The sequence below is a fragment of the Triticum urartu genome, chromosome 1A (genome assembly GCF_056163025.1).
Source record: "Triticum urartu cultivar PI428250 chromosome 1A, HENAU_Tu73, whole genome shotgun sequence".
Lineage (NCBI taxonomy): Eukaryota > Viridiplantae > Streptophyta > Magnoliopsida > Poales > Poaceae > Triticum > Triticum urartu.
This window is the reverse complement of record NC_141873.1, coordinates 96,012,801-96,035,840: the sequence shown is the minus strand read 5'-3', so window position 1 is coordinate 96,035,840 and position 23,040 is coordinate 96,012,801. Positions and strand designations below refer to the sequence as shown.

The 23,040-nt window shown below is 44.1% G+C and overlaps 1 protein-coding gene across 1 annotated transcript; it reads left to right on the top strand.

The window, feature by feature from the left end:
* The first annotated feature begins 16,253 nt into the window (after positions 1-16,253).
* On the top strand, positions 16,254-19,673 carry LOC125512450 (uncharacterized). Its single transcript, XM_087525324.1, has 5 exons — positions 16,254-16,347; positions 16,493-17,011; positions 18,812-18,973; positions 19,183-19,266; positions 19,386-19,673. Exons 1-5 carry the CDS (start codon positions 16,312-16,314, stop codon positions 19,491-19,493), a joined length of 909 nt encoding a protein of 302 aa, XP_087381450.1. The 5' UTR covers positions 16,254-16,311; the 3' UTR covers positions 19,494-19,673.
* Positions 19,674-23,040: the final 3,367 nt, after the last annotated feature.

Sequence of the window (23,040 nt, the reverse complement as noted above, 5' to 3'; positions counted from 1 at the left end):
TGCTCACAAGACCTAGGGCACTTGAGGAGGCCCATTTTTGGAATATACAAGCCAAGTTCTATAATGAAAAATTCCCACTAGTATATGAAAGTGACAAAACAAGAGACTCTCTAACATGAAGATTAAGGTGCTACTTTGAAGCACAAGTGTGGAAAAGGATAGTAACATTGTCCCTTCTCTCTTTTTCTCTCATTATTTTTTGGGCATTCTCTCTTTTTTATGGCCTTTCTCTTTTTTTATAATTCCTCACTTGGGACAATGCTCTAGAAAATGATGATCATCCCACTTCTATTTATTTACAACACAATGATTACAACTCGATACTAGAACAAAACATGACTCTATATGAATGCCTCCGGCGGTGTACCAGCATATGCAATGGACCAAGAGTGACATGTATGAAAGAATTATGAACGATGGCTTTGCCACAAATACTATGTCAACTACATGATCATGCTAAGAAATATGACAGTAATGAATGTGTCATGATGAACGGAATGATGGAAAGTTGCATGGAAATATATCTCGGAATGGCTATGTAAATGCCATAATAGGTAGGTATGGTGGCTGTTTTGAGGTAGATATAAGGAGGTTTATATGTGAAAGAGCGTATCACATCACGGGGTTTGGATGCACCGGCGAAGTTTGCACCAACTCTCAATGTGAGAAAGGGCAATGCACGGTACCGAAGAGGCTAGCAAGGATGTAAGGGTGAGAGTGCGTATAATCCATGGACTCAACATTAGTCATAAAGAACTCACATACTTATTGCAAAAATCTACAAGTCATCAAAAACCTCGGTACTACGCGCATGCTCCTAGGGGGATAGATTGGTAGGAAAAGACCATCGCTCGTCCCCGACCGCCACTCATATGGAAGACAATCAAATAGCACCTCATGTTTCAAATTTGTTGCATAATGTTTACCATACGTGCATGCTACGGGACTTGCAAACTTTAACACAAGTATTCCTCAATTTCACAACTACTCAACTAGCACAACTTTGATATTATTACCTCCATATCTCAAAACAATCATCAAGCATCAAACTTCTCTTAGTATTCAAAACATTCTTAAGAAAATTTTACTAACTTTGAATACCTAGCATATTAGGATTTTAAGAAAATTACCATGCTATTTAAGACTCTCAAAATAATCTAAGTGAAGCATGAGAGATCAATAGTTTCTATAAAACAAATCCACCACCATGCTCTAAAAGATATAAGTGAAGTACTAGAGCAAAACTATATAACTCAAAAGATATAAGCGAAGCACATAGAGTATTCTAACAAATTCCAAATCATGTATGGCTCTCTCAAAAGGTTTGTACAGCAAGGATGATCGTGGTAAAATAACAAGCAAAGACTCAAATCATACAAGACGCTCCAAGCAAAACACATATCATGTGGCGAATAAAAATATAGCTCCAAGTAAAGTTACCGATAGAAGTAGACGAAAGAGGGGATGCCTTCCGGGGCATCCCCAAGCTTTGTATTTTAGGTGTCCTTAGATTATCTTGGGGGTTCCATGGGCATCCCCAATCTTAGGCTCTTGCCACTCCTTGTTCCATAATCCATCAAATCTTTACCCAAAACTTGAAAACTTCACAACACAAAACTTAAAGTAGAAAATCTCGTGAGCTCCATTAGCGAAAGAAAATAAAAGACCACTTCAAGGTACTGTAATGAACTCATTCTTTATTTATATTGGTGTTATACCTACTGTATTCCAACTTGTCTATGGTTTATAATGTTGGGGAACGTAGCATAAATTCAAAATTTTCCTACGTGTCACCAAGATCTATCTATGGACTCATCTAGCAACGAGGGAGGAGTGGATCTACATACCCTTGTAGATCGCGCGCGGAAGCGTTCAAGAGAACGGGGTTGATGGAGTCGTACTCATCGTGATCCAAATCACCGATGATCCTAGCGCCGAACGGACGGAACCTCCGCGTTCAACACACGTACGGAGCAGCGATGTCTCCTCCTTCTTGATCCAGCAAGGGGGGAGAAGAGGTTGATGGAGATCCAGCAGCACAACGGCGTGGTGGTGGAAGTAGCGAGATTCCAACAGGGCTTCGCCAAGCGCTGCGGGAGGAGGGAGAAGTGTCATGGGAGGGAGAGGGAGGCGCCAGGGCTTAGGTATTGCTGCCCTCCCTTCCCCCCACTATATATAGGGCCGAGGGAGAGGGGGGGCGCAGCCTTGGCCCTTCCTCCAAGGAAGGGTGCGGCCAGGGAGGAGTCCCTCCTCCCCAAGGCACCTCGGAGGTGCCTTCCCCTTTTAGGACTCTTCCTTTCCCTTATCTCTTGGCGCATGGGCCTCTTGGGGCTGGTGCCCTTGGCCCATACAGGCCAAGGCGCACCCCCTACAGCCCATGTGGCCCCCCGAGGCAGTTGGCCCCACCAGGTGGACCCCCGGGACCCTTCCGGTGGTCCCGGTACAATACCGGTGACCCCGAAACTTGTCCCGATGGCCGAAATAGCACTTCCTATATATAATTCTTTACCTACGGACCATTCCGGAACTCCTCATGACGTCCGGGATCTCATCCGGGACTCCGAACAACTTTCGGGTTACCGCATACTAATATCTCTATAACCCTAGCGTCACCGAACCTTAAGTGTGTAGACCCTACGGGTTCGGGAGACATGCAGACATGACCGAGATGACTCTCCGGTCAATAACCAACAGCGGGATCTGGATACCCATGTTGGCTCCCACATGTTCCATGATGATCTCATCGGATGAACCACGATGTTAAGGACTTAATCAATCCCGTATACAATTCCCTTTGTCTAGCGGTACGATACTTGCCCGAGATTCGATCGTCGGTATCCCGATACCTTGTTCAATCTCGTTACCGGCAAGTCTCTTTACTCGTTTCGTAACACATCATCCCGTGATCAACTCCTTGATCACATTGTGCACATTATGATGATGTCCTACCGAGTGGGCCCAGAGATACCTCTCCGTCACACGGAGTGACAAATCCCAGTCTCGATTCGTGCCAACCCAACAGACACTTTCGGAGATACCTGTAATGTACCTTTATAGCCACCCAGTTACGTTGTGACGTTTGGCACACCCAAAGCACTCCTACGGTATCCGGGAGTTGCACAATCTCATGGTCTCAGGAAATGATACTTGACATTAGAAAAGCTTTAGCATACAAACTACATGATCTTGTGCTAGGCTTAGGATTGGGTCTTTGTCCATCACATCATTCTCCTAATGATGTGATCCCGTCATCAACGACATCCAATGTCCATGGTCAGGAAACCTTAACCATCTATTGATCAACGATCTAGTCAACTAGAGGCTTACTAGGGACATGGTGTTGTCTATGTATCCACACATGTATCTGAGTTTCCTATCAATACAATTCTAGCATGGATAATAAACGATTATCATGAACAAGGAAATATAATAATAATCAATTTATTACTGCCTCTTGGGCATATTTCCAACAGTCTCCCACTTGCACTAGAGTCAATAATCCAGTTCACATCGATATGTGATTAACACTCAAGGTCACATCCCCATGTGACTAACACCCAAAGAGTTTACTAGAGTCAATAATCTAGTTCACATTACCATGTGATTAACACTCGATGAGTTCTGGGTTTGATCATGTTATGCTTGTGAGAGATGTTATAGTCAACGGGTCTGAATCTTTCAGATCCGTATGTACTTCACAAATCTCTATGTCATCTTGCAGATGCAGCTACTACGCTATATTTGGAGCTATTCCAAATAACTGTTCTACTATACGAATCCAGTTTACTATTCAGAATAATCTGGATTAGTGTCAAAGTTTGCATCGGCGTAACCCTTTACGACGAACTCTTTTACCACCTCCATAATCGAGAAAATTCCTTAGTCCACTAGTTACTAAGGATAACTTTGACCGCTGTCTTGTGATCCATTCTAGGATCACTCTTGTACCCCCTTGACTGACTGATGGCAAGGCACATTTTAGGTGCGGTACACAGCATAGCATACTGTAGGGCCTACGTCTTAAGCATAGGGGACGACCTTCGTCCTTTCTCTCTATTCTGCCGTGGTCGAGCTTTAAGTCTTAACTTCATACCTTACAACTCAGGCAAGAACTCCTTCTTTGACTGATCCATCTTGAACACCTTCAAGATCATGTCAAGGTATGTGCTCATTTGAAAGTACCATTAAGCGTTTTGATCTATCCTTATAGATCTTGATGCTCAATGTTCAAGGAGCTTAATCCAGGCTTTCCATTGAAAAACACTTTCCAAATAACCCTATATGCTTTCCAGAAATTCTACGTCATTTCTGATCAACAATATGTCAACAACATATATTCATCAGAAATTCTATAGTGCTCCCACTCACTTCTTTGGAAATACAAGTTTCTCATAAACTTTGTATAAACCCAAAATCTTTGATCATCATCAAAGCATACATTCCAACTCCGAGATGCTTACTCCAGTCCCTAGAAGGATTGCTGGAGCTTTGCATACTTATTAGCATCTTTCAGGATTGACAAAACCTTCCGGTTTGTATCACATACATCCTTTCCTCAAAAAAACGTCGAGGAAACAATGTTTTGACATCCTATCTGCAAGATTTCATAAATAATGCAGTAATCGCTAATATAATTCCAACAGACTCTTAGCATCGCTACGAGTGAGAAAGTCTCATCGTAGTCAACTCCTTGAACTTGTCGGAAAACATCTTAACGACAAGTCGAGCTTTCTTAATGGTGATACTTACCATCATTGTCCGTCTTCCTTTTAAAATCCATCTGTACTCAACAGCCTTACGACCATCGAGCCGTTCTGCCAAAGTCTACACTTTGTTTTCATACATGGATCCTCTCTCGGATTTTATGGCCTCGAGCCATTTATCGGAATACGGGCCCACCATCGCTTCTCCATAGCTTGTAGGTTCATTGTTGTCTAGCAACATTACTTCCAAGACAGGATTACGTACCACTCTGAAGTAGTACGCATCCTTGTCATCCCACGAGATTTGGTAGTGACTTGATCTGAAGTTTCATGATCACTATCATAAGCTTCCACTTCAATTGGTGTAGGTGCCACAGGAACAACTCCTGTGCCCTGCCACACACTAGTTGAAGAGACGGTTCAATAACCTCATCAAGTCTCCACCATCCTCCCACTCAATTCTTTCGAGAGAAACTTTTCCTCGAGAAAGGACCCGATTCTAGAAACAATCCCTTATTGCTTTCGGATCTGAGACAGGAGGTATACCCAACTGTTTTTGGGTGTCCTATGAAGATGCATTTATCCGCTTTGGGTTCGAGCTTATCAGCCTGAAACTTTTTCACATAAGCGTCGCAGCCCCAAACTTTCAAGAAATGACAGCTTAGGTTTCTCTAAACCATAGTTCATACGGTGTCATCTCATCGGAATTACGTGGTGCCCTATTTAAAGTGAATGCGGTTGTCTCTAATGCCTAACCCATAAACTATCGTGGTAATTCGATAAGAGACATCATGGTATGCATCATATCCAATAGGGTGCAGTTATGATGTTCGGACACACCATCACACTATGGTGTTCCAGGCTGTATTAGTTGTGAAACAATTTCCACAATGTCTTAATTCTGTGCCAAACTCGTAATTCAGATATTCATCTCTATGATCATATCATAGATATTTTATCCTCTTGTCACGATGATCTTTCAACTTCACCCTGAAATTATTTGAACCTTTCAATAATTCAGACTCGTGATTCATCAAGTAAATATACTCAACATCTACTCAAATCATCTGTGAAGTAAGAACATAACGATATCCACTACACGCCTCAGCACTCATTGGACTGCACACATCAAAATGTATTACTTCCAACAAGTTGCTTTCTAGTTCCATTTTACTGAAACCGAGGCTTTCAGTCATCTTGCCCATGTGGTATGATTTGCATGTCTCAAGTGATTCAAAAATCAAGTGAGTCCAAACGGTCCATTTGCATGGAGTTTCTTCATGCATATACACCAATAGACATGGTTCGCATGCCTCAAACTTTTCAAAAACGAGTGATCCCAAAGATCCATCAACATGGAGCTTCTTTCATGCGTTTTATACCGATATGACTTACGTGGCAGTGCCACAAGTAGGTGGTACTATCATTACTATCTTTTGGCATGAACATGTGTATCACTACGATCGAGATTCAATAAACCATTCATTTTAGGTGTAAGACCATTGAAGGTATTATTCAAATAAACAGAGTAACCATTACTCTCTCCTTAAATGAATAACCGTATTGCGGTAGACATAATCCCATCATGTCTATGCTCAACGCAAACACCAATCTTGATGGTAGAGGGAGCGTACGATATTTGATCAACCATGGAAATACTTCCAACACATATCGTCATCTCACCTTTTGGCTAGTCTCCGTTTATTCCGTAGCTTTTATTTCGAGTTACTAACACTTAGCAACCGAACCGGTATCTAATACCCTGGTGCTACTAGGAGTACTAGTAAAGTACACATTAACATAATGTATATTCAATATACTTCTATCGACAGCCTTCTCATCTACCAAGTATCTAGGGTAATTCTGCTCCAGTGGCTGTTCCCCTTATTACAGAAGCACTTAGTCTCGGGTTTGGGTTCAACCTTGGGTTTCCTCACTAGAGCAGCAGCTGATTTGCCATTTCATGAAGCATCCCTTTTTGCCCTTGCCCTCCTTGAAACTAGTGGTTTCACAAACCATCAACAATTGATGCTCCTTCTTGATTTCTACTTTTGTGGTGTCAAACATCGCGAATATCTCAAGGATCATCATATATGTCCTCGATACATTATAGTTCATCACGAAGCTCTAGTAGCTTGGTGGTAATGACTTCGGAGAAACATCACTATCTCATTTGGAAGATCAACTCCCACTTGATTCAAATGATTGTTGTACTCAGACAATCTGAGCACAAGCTCAACAATTGAGCTTTTTCCCTTAGTTTGCAGGCTAAGAAAAATCGTCGGAGGTCTTATACCTCTTGACGTGGGCACGAGCCTGAAATCCCAATTTCAGCCCTCGAAACATCTCATATGTTTCGCGACGTTTCAAAACGTCTTCGGTGCCTCAACTCTAAGCCGTTTAACTGAACTATCACGTAGTTATCAAAATGTGTATGTCAGATGTTCGCAACATCCATAGACAACGTTCGAGGTTCAGCACACTGAGTGGTGCATTAAGGACATAAGCCTTCTATGAAGCAATGAGGACAATCCTGAGTTTACGGACCTAGTCCGCATAATTGCTACTATCAACTTTCAACTAAAATTTCTCTAGGACCATATCTAAACAGTAGAACTAAAGTGCGAGCTACGACATAATTTGCGAAGACCTTTTGACTATGTTCAGGATAATTAAGTTCATCTTATGAACTCCCACTCAGATAGACATCCCTCTAGTCATCTAAGTGATTACATGATCCGAGTCAACTAGGCCGTGTCCGATCATCACGTGAGACGGACTAGTCAACATCGGTGAACATCTTCTGTTGATCGTATCTTCTATACGACTCATGTTCGACCTTTCGGTCTCTTGTGTTCCGAGGCCATGTCTGTACATGCTAGGCTCGTCAAGTCAACCTAAGTGTTTCGCGTGTGTAAATCTGTCTTACACCCGTTGTATGTGAACATTAGAATCTAACACCCGATCATCACGTGGTGCTTCGAAACAACAAACTGTCGCAACGGTGCACAGTTAGGGGGAACACTTTCTTGAAATTATTATGAGGGATCATCTTATTTACTACCGTCGTTCTAAGTAAACAAGATGTATAAACATGATAAACATCACATGCAATCAAATAGTGACATGATATGACCAATATCATATTGCTCCTTTTGATCTTCATCTTCGGGGCTCCATGATCATCATCGTCACCGGCATGACACCATGATCTCCATCATCATGATCTCCATCATCGTGTCTCCATGAAGTTGCCTCGCCAACTATTACTTCTACTACTACAACTAACGGTTAGCAATAAAGTAAAGTAATTACATGATGTTTATGTTGACACGCAGGTCATAAATAAATTAAGACAACTCCTATGGCTCCTGCCGGTTGTCATACTCATCGACATGCAAGTCGTGATTCCTATTACAAGAACATGATCAATCTCATACATCACATATATCATTCATCACATCCTTTTGGCCATATCACATCACATAGCATACCCTGCAAAAACAAGTTAGACGTCCTCTAATTGTTGTTTGCATGTTTTACGTGGCTGCTATGGGTTTCTAGCAAGAACGTTTCTTACCTACGTAAAAACCACAACGTGATATGCCAATTGCTATTTACCCTTCATAAGGACCCTTTTCATCGAATCCGATCTGACTAAAGTGGGAGAGACAGACACCCGCTAGCCACCTTATGCAACTAGTGCATGTCAGTCGGTGGAACCAGTCTCACGTAAGAGTACGTGTAAGGTCGGTCCGGGCCGCTTCATCCCACAATGCCACCGAATCAAGATTGGACTAGTAACGGTAAGCATATTGAACAAAATCAACGCCCACAACTACTTTGTGTTCTACTCGTGCATAGAAACTACGCATAGACCTAGCTCATGATGCCACTGTTGGGGAACGTAGCATAAATTCAAAATTTTCCTACGTGTCACCAAGATCTATCTATGGAGTCATCTAGCAACGAGGGAGGAGTGGATCTACATACCCTTGTAGATCGCGCGCGGAAGCGTTCAAGAGAACAGGGTTGATGGAGTCGTACTCGTCGTGATCCAAATCACCGATGATCCTAGCGCCGAACGGACGGCACCTCCGCGTTCAACACACGTACGGAGCAGCAACGTCTCCTCCTTCTTGATACATCAAGGGGGGAGAAGAGGTTGATGGAGATCCAGCAGCACGACGGCGTGGTGGTGGAAGTAGCGGGATTCCAACAGGGCTTCGCCAAGCGCTGCGGGAGGAGGGAGAAGTGTCATGGGAGGGAGAGGGAGGCGCCAGGGCTTAGGTATTGCTGCCCTCCCTTCCCCCCACTATATATAGGGCCAAGGGAGAGGGGGGGGGCGCAGCCTTGTCCCTTCCTCCAAGGAAGGGTGCGGCCAGGGAGGAGTCCCTCCTCCCCAAGGCACCTCGGAGGTGCCTTCCCCTTTTAGGACTCTTCCTTTCCCTTATCTCTTGGCGCATGGGCCTCTTGGGGCTGGTGCCCTTGGCCCATACAGGCCAAGGCACACCCCCTACAGCCCATGTGGCCCCCCGGGGCAGGTGGCCCCACCCGGTGGACCCCCGGGACCCTTCCGGTGGTCCCGGTACAATACCGGTGACCCCGAAACTTGTCCCGATGGCCGAAATAGCACTTTCTATATATAATTCTTTACCTCCGGACCATTCCGGAACTCCTTATGACGTCCGGGATCTCATCCGGGACTCCGAACAACTTTCGGGTTACCGCATACTAATATCTCTATAACCCTAGCATCACCGAACCTTAAGTGTGTAGACCCTACGGGTTCGGGAGACATGCAGACATGACCGAGATGACTCTCCGGTCAATAAACAACAGCGTGATCTGGATACCCATGTTGGCTCCCACATGTTCCATGATGATCTCATCGGATGAACCACGATGTCAAGGACTTAATCAATCCCGTATACAATTCCCTTTGTCTAGCGGTACGATACTTGCCCGAGATTCGATCGTCGGTATCCCGATACCTTGTTCAATCTCGTTACCGGCAAGTCTCTTTACTCGTTTCATAACACATCATCCCGTGATCAACTCCTTGATCACATTGTGCACATTATGATGATGTCCTACCGAGTGGGCCCAGAGATACCTCTCCGTCACACGGAGTGACAAATCCCAGTCTCGATTCGTGCCAACCCAACAGACACTTTCGGAGATACCTGTAGTGTACCTTTATAGCCACCCAGTTACGTTGTGATGTTTGGCACACCCAAAGCACTCCTACGGTATCCGGGAGTTGCACAATCTCATGGTCTAAGGAAATGATACTTGACATTAGAAAAGCTTTAGCATACGAACTACATGATCTTGTGCTAGGCTTAGGATTGGGTCTTTGTCCATCACATCATTCTCCTAATGATGTGATCCCGTCATCAACGGCATCCAATGTCCATGGTCAGGAAACCGTAACCATCTATTGATCAACGAGCTAGTCAACTAGAGGCTTACTAGGGACATGGTGTTGTCTATGTATCCACACATGTATCTGAGTTTCCTATCAATACAATTCTAGCATGGATAATAAACGATTATCATGAACAAGGAAATATAATAATAATCAATTTATTATTGCCTCTAGGGCATATTTCCAACATATAAACTATTTTACTAGCCATAGATTCATCAAAATAAGCAAACAACACACGAAAAACAGAATCTGTCAAAAACAGAACAGTCTATAGTAATCTGTAGCTAGAGAAAGATCTGGAACCCCAAAAACTCTAAAATAAATTTCTGGACGTGAGGAATTTATCTATTAATCATCTTCAAAAAGAATTAACTAAATAGCACTTTCCAAATAAAAATGACAGCAGTTCTCTTGAGCGCTAAAGTTTCTGTTTTTTACAGCAAGTGTAACAAGACTTTCCCCAAGTCTTCCCAACGGTTCTACTTGGCACAAACACTAATTAAACACAAAAAACACAACCAAAACAGAGTCTAGATAAATTGTTTATTACTAAACAGGAGCAAAAAGCAAGGAATAAAAATAAAATTGGGTTGCCTCCCAACAAGCGCTATCATTTAACGCCCCTAGCTAGGCATAACAAGCAAGAATAGATCTAGGTATTGCCATCTTTGGTAGGCAATTCTTCAATTAGGCATCTACCATCTTTAGGAATTTCTTTCTTTTTAATAATTATCGAACTTTTAGGCACAAGATCGAAAAATTCATTTGTAACAAATGGTTCCTTAATGATAGCAAAAAGATTGGGATGAATACTTATAGATTTGAGATCCGCATTTTCCTTACTAGAAGATTCAACTTTAGTTTTAGGAACATACATAAGCTTGGCAACTTTAGTGGAAGGACTTGGAGTATTCTTTACGGAAGAAAAAGCGGTTCCCAAGTTGATAATAATATCCTCAAGTTTGTCGATCCTAGTAGAATCGTGATTTATTTTCTCATTAACTATGGGTTCATTTTCTTTAATATTTTTTAAAGTAACTCCTACTTTAGATCCATATTGAGAGATTCGGCTGTGGATCTTTTTATCCAAATTTTCAATTAACTCTATGGTAGCAACCTTATTTTCAATAATTTCAAGCCTTTGCATTACATGCTCCAAAGTTAATACAGTTCCATTAACCAAGAGAGGAGGTGAGCCAAATAAATCTATCATAGCATTATAAGAATCAAAAGTATGGCTACCCAAGAAGTTCCCTCCGGTAATAGTATCAAGAACATATCTGTGCCAAGGAGTAATGCCTACATAAAAATTGCGAAGGAGAACGGAAGTAGATTGCTTCCTAGTATGTCTATTTTGAGCATTGCAAATTATATACCAAGCATCTTTTAGATTTTCTCCCTCCCTTTGCTTAAAATTTCATTCTCGGGAGACAACGGAGAAGATAAGGGACTAGCCATAACGACAAGCAAACAAACTAACTCACAAGCAAACAAAAAGCAAGCGGGCAAAAAGAGGCAAATAGAGAAAGAGAGGGAGGATAGAGAGAGAGGGTAAATAAAACGGCAAGGGTGAAGTGGGGGAGATGAAAATGAGAGGCAAATGGAAAATACTGTAATGCGGGAGATAAGGGTATGTGATGGGTACTTGGTATGTTGACTTTTGCGTAGACCTCCCCGGCAACGGCGCCAGAAATCCTTCTTGCTAACTCTTGAGCACTGCGTTGGTTTTCCCCGAAGAGGAAGGGATGATGCAGCAAAGTAGCGTAAGTATTTCCCTCAGTTTTTGAGAACTAAGGTATCAATCCAGTAGGAGGCTACGCGCGAGTCCCTCGTACCTACACAAAACAAATAAATCCTCGTAACCAACGCAGATAGGGGTTACCAATCCCTATAAGGCCACTTACGAGAGTGAGATCTGATAGATATGATAAGATAATATTTTTGGTATTTTTATGATAAAGATGCAAAGTAAAATAAAAGCAAAAGGAAATAACTAAGTATTGATAGATTAATATGATGAAGATAGACTCGGGGGCCATAGGTTTCACTAGTGGCTTCTCTCGAGAGCATAAGTATTCTACGGTGGGTGAACAAATTACTGTTGAGCAATTGACAGAATTGAGCATAGTTATGAGAATATCTAGGTATGATCATGTATATAGGCATCACGTCCGATACAAGTAGACCGACTAATGCCTACATATAGAGTATTAAGTTAAAAACATAGTAACGCCTTAAGCAAGATGACATGATGTAGAGGGATAGACTCATGCAATATGAAGAAAACCCCATCTTGTTATCCTTGATGGCAACAATACAATACGTGCCTTGCTGCCCCTACTGTCACTGGGAAAAGGACACCGCAAGATTGAACCCAAAGCTAAGCACTTCTCCCATTGCAAGAAAGATCAATCTAGTAGGCCAAACCAAACTGATAATTCGAAGAGACTTGCAAAGATAACCAATCATACATAAAAGAATTCAGAGAAGATTCAAATATTGTTCATAGATAGACTTGATCATAAACCCACAATTCATCGGTCTCAACAAACACACCGCAAAAAGAAGATTACATCGAATAGTTCTCCACAAGAGAGGGGGAGAACATTGTATTGAGATCCAAAAAGAGAGAAGAAGCCATCTAGCTACTAACCATGGACCCGTAGGTCTGAAGTGAACTACTCACACTTCATCGGAGGGCTATGGTGTTGATGTAGAAGCCCTCCGTGATCGATGCCCCCTCCGGTAGAGCTCCGGAACAGGCCCCAAGATGGGATCTCGTGGATACAGAAATTTACGGTGGTGGAATTAGGGTTTTGGCTCCGTATCTGATCGTTTGGGGCTACGTAGATATATATAGGAGGAAGGAGTACGTCGGTGGAGCAACAGGGGGCCCACGAGGGTGGAGGGCGCGCCTGGGGGGGTAGGCGCGCCCCCTACCTCGTGGCCTCCTCTTTTCTTTCTTGACGTAGGGTCCAAGTCTCCTGGGTCTTGTTCGTTGAGAAAATCACGTTCCCGAAGGTTTCATTCCGTTTGGACTCCGTTTGATATTCCTTTTCTTCGAAACCCTAAAATAGGCAAAAAACAGCAATTCTGGGCTGGGCCTCCGGTTAATTGGTTAGTCCCAAAAATAATATAAAAGTGGTAATAAAGCCCAATAATGTCCAAAATAGTAGATAATATAGCATTGAGCAATCAAAAATTATAGATACGTTGGAGACGTATCATTCATCCGATGAGATCATCGTGGAACATGTGGGAACCAACATGGGTATCCAGATCCCGTTGTTGGTTATTGGCCGGGGAGATGTCTCGGTCATGTCTACATGGTTCTCGAACCCGTAGGGTCTACACACTTAAGGTTCTGTGACGGTAGAGTTGTTATGGGAAATTGTATGTGGTTACCGAAGGTTGTTCGGAGTCCTGGATGAGATCCCGGACGTCAAGAAGAGTTCCAGAATGGTCCAGAGGTGAAGATTTATATATGGGAAGTCTAGTTTCAGTCGCTGGAATAGTTTCGGGGGTTATCGGTATTGTATCGGGACCACCGAAAGGTGTCCGGGGGTCCACCGGGTGGGGCCACCTGCCCCGGGGGACTTAATGGGCTGAATATGAGAGGGAACCAGCCCCTGGTGGGCTGGTGCGCCCCCCCAAGGGCCCAAGGCGTCTAGGGTTGGAAACCCTAGGGGGAGGGGGCACCTCCCACCTTGCTTGGGGGGCCAGTCTCCCCCCTGGCCGCCCCCCTCTAGATGCATCTAGGGGGACGACCCCCTCTCCCCTTAACCCTATAAATAGAAAGGGGGTGGGAGGGCAGCCGCACCCCCTTCGCTGGCGCAACCCCTTCCTCCTCCAACACCTCCTCCTCCGTAGTGCTTAGCGAAGCTCTGCCGGAGAACCACGCGCTCCACCACCACGACGTTGTGCTGCCGGAGTTCTCCCTCAACTTCTCCTCTCCCCTTGCTGGATCAAGAAGGAGGAGACGTCCCCGGGCTGTACATGTGTTGAACGCGGAGGCACCGTCCGTTCGGCGATTGATCGGATCTTCCGCGATTTGAATCGCCGCGAGTACGACTCCATCAATCGCGTTCTTGTAACACTTCTACTTAGCGATATTCAAGGGTATGAAGATGCACTCCCTCTCTATCGTTGCTGGCATCTCCTAGATTGATCTTGGTGACACGTAGGAAAATTTTGAATTATTACTACGTTCTCCAACAATTAGGGTGAATCAATTTCAATGGAGAAAAAGGAGGTGAAGCGGAGCTTCAAGTCAAGCCGGGGGCACCGCTATGAGTGGCAGTGAGGCATGGGGCCACATGCGAGGCTGAGCATGGACGAGCCGGAGCTGGTGACGAGGCAACTAGTGGAGGTGGGTCCACTGGTTGGCTGGTGCAGGTGGGGGACCTTGAGACGGCATGACGAGTGGCAGCGAAGCGTGTCGTTGCAGCCAGAGGAGAGGTAGTGAAACATGGAGGCGAGCAATGGAGGAGGGACCGTTCAAAGAGAAAAAAAGCTGGAGGAAGGACAACTGTTGGATCTTAATCCAAACAAATATCGAAAGTACACTTATGCAAAGTGAATTTCAGGCGACTTAGTCCTTAATTAACTAATTTATTAAGTAGGGATGCATGAGCATGCATCAAAACATATGAGTATGTATTTTCTCCATTTTTGTTTACTCAATTATCTTAAGTCAAATTTTGTAAATTTTGACCAAGTCCATAAAAAACATATTAACATCTATATACTTTATCGGTACTATTGGGTTCATCGTTCAATATATTTTCACACCATATATATTTGTTATTGTAAATTTTTATATTGTTCTCCATAAATCTGGTCAACTTTATAAATTTGGACTTAAACTAAATTAAATATGCAGAGTAAATTTGGACGCAGTGACCTGGCTCCCAGGTGTAGATGCTCCCGCCGGTGAACAGTAAAATCGTAAAAATAACAAACAAATTTAAAAATCCAAATAATTTAGGCATGCAAGATGCTCTAATGTGTGATGCTCATGTCAAATTTGGTGGTGTTTGGACATTTGAGTAGCTCTCAACAAAAACAAAATTCAGGCTTGTGAGAAAGTTAAAAAAAATGCATTGTTCGGAGCTCATTTTGTCTTTCTGCCACGAGCTTCTGGAATCTCATTTACCCATGATAGTTTGCACCCTGACACACTCAAGCATCTTGCAGGAAAAAAAACTGAATTTTTAAATTTTTTATGGTAATTTTACTGTTCATCAAATGGAGATGAGCCGGGGCTCAAATTGAATATTTGAGTAATTCTCTACTACTCAAAATTCAAACATACGTAAGGTTCCTCTTCCTGTCAGGTAAAACTCTTTATCAACCGTTTTCCCCCTCCCACCATGTACCTCCACCGATTTGTTTCGTCCAATCATTTTTTGTTCACCACACCATAATTGACCGTACCTTCCCGTACGTCCCACAATCGCATCAATTAACTTCTCTTTTGCACCACCGCATCAATTCCACCTTAATTAACTTAACTTTTGCATTAATTTCTTATATCACGTGATTTACTTACCTTACATATTAGTTCCATAATTTAAGTAGTACTCCACGACAATGCATGACACATCCCAGATTTTTTTTTATTATTTGGGTAAGTTTAGGTTATTTGTTGTACACGTTTGATTTGTATCGGCTCACATGTGTTATGGAATTAGGAGATCATGCCCGAATCTATGAGAATGCCTGGGTTTTGAAAAGTTTGGATTTTCTGAAAATGTGATTCATATATCTCTTCTTCTCATTCTGACTTAGCCGAAGAAGCCAAGCTGCAGACTCCACGATAATCCTGACAGGCTTGCCAGTTTATTTTTAATCTATTATTGTCGTGCTGAAAATTATTTGGCACCATAGCAATCGCACGGGTAATTATACCTAGTAAATAAAAACAGGGGGAGTGGCAAGGTGCATGGACGACAAACATGTCAGTCAGGAATAGTGAATCCACATGTTCTATGAGGCAATAGCATTATCTGTAGTAACTGACCTTAAGTGCGTAGGCAGATGAGGACCCTACCTGCCGGTGGCTAGTACTACAGTATCTTTTGAAAACGTGGTGGATCGTCGTCCAGCATCATCCAGTACACCCAGTACTGAGTACACCCTGCACAGATTTGGAGCTAGGCAGCTAGCTGCTTCATGGAAATGGCCAACCGAACCGTCCAGTACGCCATGGTCAGTGCGCTGCGCCCGTACCTGCTCAACTACCTGCTATGGCTCCTGGATCGATCCGCCATTTTTCTCTTCTCCTAGTATAAGAAATTTGCTCCATCGCATTTCGACGTCCATAGTTTTTGTGTGGTTGTTGGCATGCACGCAGGTGGATGCCTTCACTGGCGAGCCGTTCAAGGGCAACCCGGCGGCGGTGTGCCTCCTGAAGGACGACGCCGCTGCCAATGACGACAAGTGGCTTCAGTCCGTCGCTGCGGAGTTCAACGTATCCCAGACGGCCTTCCTCTTCCCCCGCGATGGAGGCTCCAGCTCGTCGTCCACCCCGCGGTTCCGCGTCCGCTGGTTCAGCCCCACCACCGAGGTCCCGCTGTGCGGGCACGGGACACTGGCGTCCGCTCACTTCCTCTTCACCGCCGTCCTCCCGAAGCAGCACGACGTGATCGAGTTCGTGACCGAGTCCGGGATCCTGACCGCCCGGAAGGTTCCCGGAGCAAGTTCGCGGCCGCGGGTGACGGAGGAGGAGCAGGGGAAACCGTTCATCGAGCTGGATTTCCCCACGAGCGATGTTTTCGTGGACTGCAGCTCCACCCACGAGCTGCCGTCCATATTCCTGAAGGCCACGCCCATAGTCGGTGTTCGCCGAGCAGCAACCACCGACGACTTCATCGTACGTATATAACTGCCTCACCATTGCTCTGTCAAGAGCATTCTGATACCAATCTGAGCAATGCTACAAGCACGGGCACATAATACGGATTTAACGGGAAAGCTTAGCTGGGATAATTTGACCTCAGGGTGGACGACACGAGCAAGCTTTTCGGCCCGCTCGTGGCCTGTTCAGGACCGGACGGTTACGGTCCAGGATCGGTAGAAAATCTGGTCGGTCCGGGCTGCAATTTTCGGCCCAAGAAACTGTCGGTCCGGTCGGGTCTTTAACCGAGCCGCTCAGTCGGACCGAAAAAACGTAGTCACCGCCGCTGCCGTGCCTCGTCGTCGTGGCCACCGGCAGCCCCCGTGTGAACCATCATGTCCACGAGCTTCCCCTCTCATCCCTTCTTCACTTTCCAATGCGCCATAGCCTCTTGACGCCACTCGCCATCGCTGCCGTGCGCGCACCGGCGCCGATATGATGTTCTCGACCATGGAATCGACCCCAAACCTGGCACCAATCCTGCCATGGCAACAGCACGTACACCGGTTACCAGCTGCCCCAGCTATAAAAACGCGTCGCCGGCACAACCAGGAATAACTGGACATAATCCGAACGCTCTGAAGGTGAAGCCACCGCTGCTGTTCGAGGAGTCCCTCTGTGCTCGTGGGGATTTCTCACGCACTTCAGTTTCGTTAGTTTCGTCAGTGTAAGAAGGAGCAATAGGAGAGAAGCAGGTCGTATGTTCATGTATCTATCGAGTGTTACAAATGTACAGAGAAGAGGAGGATGCAGGTGCGGCTACTACGCTAACAAACTCCGTAACAAACTCATCTAGATAAGCTCGTGCCATCATGCAATAGAGACTAGGACTGGTAGTTACGGAGAGAAAGAGAGAGAGAGTTACGTTGGTTCAGTTTCAACAGGTTCAGAAAATTCAGTTTGTTGGTTTCGCCCAAGTTTCAGTTGATAGCTAATTTCTCGTGCACGTAGGCGCTCGCGCACATCGTCCACTTCGTCCCATTAGTCATGCACGTACCCCACCTCGCCGCTGCACTCGCACACATCGACGCCGGTAGTTGTTGGCCGGTCCATTCGGTCCAGTCGATCCGGCTCGGGCTTTGTCAGCATCGGTCTGGTCCCCCAAAACAGGACCGCTCGCCTCCTCGGTCCGGTCCGGTCTGGCCCGCCGGCGGTCGGTCCAAACGACGGCTCGGACCGGGACCGGACCGGCCTGGACCGTGTCCATCCTGATTTTGACCGGAAGAAATCAGTGTGAAGGGCCATGGCCCCTGAAATTCAGAGGGGTACCTCTATAACAAAATATTAGACATTTTGTAGTTCAATTTAAACTGCAAAAACGTATTATATTTAGTTATAGAGGTAGTTTTCTTTTGCGGGTGTATAGTGGTAGTATTTCTTTAGAGAAATATAAAACTATATTCGCCAAATCATAAAATTCAGAACTATGGCAAAATCGTGGCAACCTGCAACGAAAACTGAGGGGCAGTAGGCTGTGACGGCGTGGATAAACCGGGTAGCAGCTGCTGGAGTACGCAGTATCTGAACCGTCTGGTTGAGACTTGAGAGTGGTGATTAGTATTTAGGAGCTACAGTATTAGGGTTGTTCCACAACATGGGATAGTTGGACTGCTTCTGACTCGAACGGTCCAAACAACGTTGGAGTTAGAATTTTCTACACCTATTTGCTGAGCATAACAACGGATTTGCAAACTCGACTCCTATGAGGTAGCAGATCAGGCAACTATGCTATACATCTACATGACAAAAGAATCTGCGCGTCGTGGCCTTTTTCAGGTAGAACTTTCATCGGGAGAAGAGGTTGCTGATGTCCTTCCTAACTTGGAACAACTTAAAAAGTGTGCTGGCAGAGGTGTCATTGTTACAGGACAGGCGCCACCTGGATCTGGTTATGACTTCTTCTCACGATTCTTCGCCCCGAAAAAAGGGGTAGACGAGGTGATCTTGTAAACTTTCTATAAGTTGAATACATATATACCATAGTACATGAAGCTTGTTTAACTTATGGTCTTCTTTCTTGAGTTAGAAATAGCAACACACCTACATTTAATTTTGGAAAGAAAATTAAATTACGGCCATATTGTCTATGGAGAATATACCAGCTTCTTTCATATCTCATAACCCATCGGCATTGTGCTACATAACAGGACCCTGTTTGTGGCAGTGCACATTGTGCTCTAGCACCATTCTGGGCCCGAAAACTGGGCAAACGAAGACTGACGGCGTTTCAAGTATGTCTTGACTACCTCTATGACCAACTGGATCATTCTTTTGATATGCATGTGTTTGAAAAAATTGCTAAAATATGTGCTTAATCATCTTAAATCATTCGTTTACCATGTATCATCAGGTATCTAAAAGGACCGGAACACTTTATCTGGAGTTGGATGCTGCAAATCGGAGGGTAAAAATTCAAGGACAAGCCATTACTGTGATGGTTGGAACACTCCTAGCTTAGCTAGCTAGCATATATTTTCCATCTATGTATGCTTTGAACTACGGTGTCACAACAATGCATGGTTACATTTGTTGTTTTATGTTGTTTTAACACTAACGGTCTTACTCCTGTAGGAGTACATATTCCGTGGTGAATTTATTGACTGGTTTGGTATCGTAGCTGTGTTGATGATTTTCTCTATTAACTCGGTGAAATTTATAAAACATAACTTAGGGCAAAACTTATAAGCCTTTTATTTCATATTTTAGAATGGATGAAGTAAAGTAGACACCATTCTTCTTGGTTAATAGTCAAACAAATGTGGCAAAAACTTTTGCATTCCTTTGAAAATTTTGTTATTCTGAATGATGCTCATGGATCTCATTTAATCAGGCGCACACACACATTTGATGTGCTTATCAATTAGTACAAATTATTCCAGTTATAACTTGCTAGCTATCTTAAGAAAAAACTCAAACCTAGCTAATTATTACTTGGAAGGTAATATCCAAACCGGCGGCGGGTAAAAGTTTCGGACATGCTCTCTGAGATCCCAGATTTTCTTCATCGTGCCGTCCTTGAGGCTGTACACCCCGACGGGAGTGGATATTTTCCGGGGACGGCGGCCTTTTTGGGAGCCTCGACCGTCCTGGCGGCGTTCGCATTCGCGTTGGCTTTCTCGGCCGTGGCGGCCTTCCTTCGCCTGGCGGCGGCGCCCTTGCTTGGGCCTTTTGATAAGGGCCTTTAGTCCCGGTTGTTACACGAACCGGGACAGATGGGTCTCCACGTGGCCGGTGCGCCGAGTCCAGGCAGGAGGGCCTTTGGTCCCGATTGGTGGCACCAACCGGGACCAATAGACATCCAAGCGCCAACATTTCAGGGGCTGGGGTTTTTATTTTTTTTGAAGGGGGGGGGGGTTGGGGGTTTTGGGGTTTAATTTAGGTGTTTCATATATTGTGTTAGCTAGCTAATTAATAGAGAGAAGTGTCCTCTCTTATGTCCGTGCTTGGAAGACGCTATATATACGTGTATATAGAGAGGACTAGACACGCTAACTAGTAAGCAAATAAAGGAAACAGAAGATCGTCATGAACATATGCATACAAAGAGAAGTGATATCGACCACCTCTCCTTCTCCGAGAGATTGGTCGAACAACAAGTTCTCGTATATCTATCCGACACTACCGGCTACATATATACAATAATTATCTCTTACAATATAATCTCCTAATTATATATGAACACATGGTCCCTATAGTATTCTCCGTCTTCAGCGATCACGTGGTTAAGGAAGAATGCCGCCAATTCCTTTTGAATTGCTCGCATACGAACTGGTTCTAGGAGTTCATCCTGCATCCGAAACATCTAATTTGAACAAGGGGGTCAATATATATATATATATATATATATATATATATATATATATATATATATATATATATATATATATATATACAGTGTTACTATTCATCACCCAGGGTGCAGAATAAGTTTTTTCTTCACCCGAGATAATCTTACGATCATTTCATAATTAAATTACGTGTGGAATTCAAATAGTTACATTCTTATTGATTCACTACGTAAAATTTGACATAAGAAAATAAAAATATAGGTCATAAAACAATAAAATTTGCAGTTTATGTGTATTTTAGACTATGTTTTTACGTTTGTAATTTTACATAACACAAAATATTTTTTACGGCGATTATATATTTTCTTACGGTCCCTTTTTGCGTCAGAAATAAGACAAAACTTACGGAACGTAAAATTACGGTGTATTGATGGTAAAATAAAGGAGATGAAGAATAATAATTCCTCACCCAGGGTGACGAATAGCGCGACCCTCGTTCACAGGTCGTGTGGCGGATGGACTCACAAACGTAGTATCCACAGTAATTATTCCCGGGTTCCTGCCACAACCACTTTACAAGAAATAGAGGTCAATCAAACTGATAAGCAAGCATGCTATAAATGGTATTGATGAAACTAGCGCTTGAATCACTAGGAGATGCGTGGAACATGTTACTATAGTACTTACTTTCGGGTGTCTAAATTGCAGCTTCTTCGGCAGTCCCGGAGCTTTTTTGGTGAATTTTCTCCAAACCCTGCGAGACAAAGAAAACAATTACTTGATATATCATGAAATGAACAAAGTTGCTGATATGGTGGATAATGATCGATTTAACTTACTTCTCAAGCATTTGAGTCATGTCCGCATAGTCGTGTGGATCTTTTCGTCTCGAGTTTAAGACGGTTACTAGTCCCTGCTCAAGCTTAATCTCTAGGAGAATATAGTGGAAGCTGCGCACGCATGCATAACTCATCAATTACATTACTATAACCTGGACTAATAAGGGAAACCGAATATGCACAAGACAGTAACACTCACTTGAAGTTGTAAGGAAAGAGTATTATATCTTTGTTTTCATTTATTACCAACGATCGTAGCAAGTTGGCCTCGGTATCTTCGGCACGATATTTAACCTCAGTTGCGTCTATGAGATTTGTGTTAATGAACCCAATATCATCGATTTGTATTTTCTTCAATTCGGCGATCTTCAATCTACATAATATAGTGAGGATAATTATAAATACATGCAATGAAAGAGCTGACCTATATAGAGAGACTTAATGACAGAAGTAGTACTACTTACAGATAGTAGCAAGTGATCGTTTCTTTATCGATGGCCTTTTGATTGAAAAACTGGAAGAACTCCTCAAATGGAACATTCAACAGTTCAATTCTAACGAGGTCATGCTCCTCTCTAACTCTCAGTGTCAAAGTATTCCTCCCCCAGACTCTCTGCAGGTTTTCATGTACCAATCATGGAATCTTCGCATCATCGTTGTTAGAGATCTTTCATCTTTGACGAGAGGCTTCCCGTACTCGTATTTGTGTTCCTCCACCTCCAAGAACTCATAATGTACATTGTCGGGCAGGTAATCTCCAAGATTGCTATAACCAGGCACCATCCTCGGATCATTAGTAGGCACCTTGAGCGGGGGGCACGATTGGTTCGCTTGTTCGCCGAGCTGGGGAATTTTTTCCCAGCTCGTCGTTCTTTTAACCTTTGATCACTGACAGTTCTTCCCAACCGCTCCGCTTCAACAAATGACTTTGCAATAATGCGGTCATAGTTGCCTTTCGGCGGAGACTTTGTTGGGTTTTTAGGGCAGCCAAAGTGCGCTTCGCTTTCACCGGATCTACCTTCTCCTCCGGAGGTGGATGTTTCTTTGCTTTCACCCCTTCAAAGAAGTTCCTCACTTCGGCTCGCGCGATCTTGGCGTTCTCCTCCGGGGTCCTCTCGTATGGTAACTTCTCTAGAGTCTTCAGAGAAGGACCGAATCTGTATTGCCTCCCGCCTCTGGCTGTACTGCTAGACGCCGGCAGAGCAGACGGAGCGGCTGCGGCTGTCTTCTTTCCTTGCTTACGAGGCGGAGGAGAAGGACTACGACGCGCCAGAGCAGCCGGAATGGTGGCGGGTCTCTTCCGCCCTTGCTGACGAGGCGGAGAAGGAGGAGGCTGGCTGCTCGGGCGCGCCAGCGCAAGCGGAGAAGGAGGCGGAGT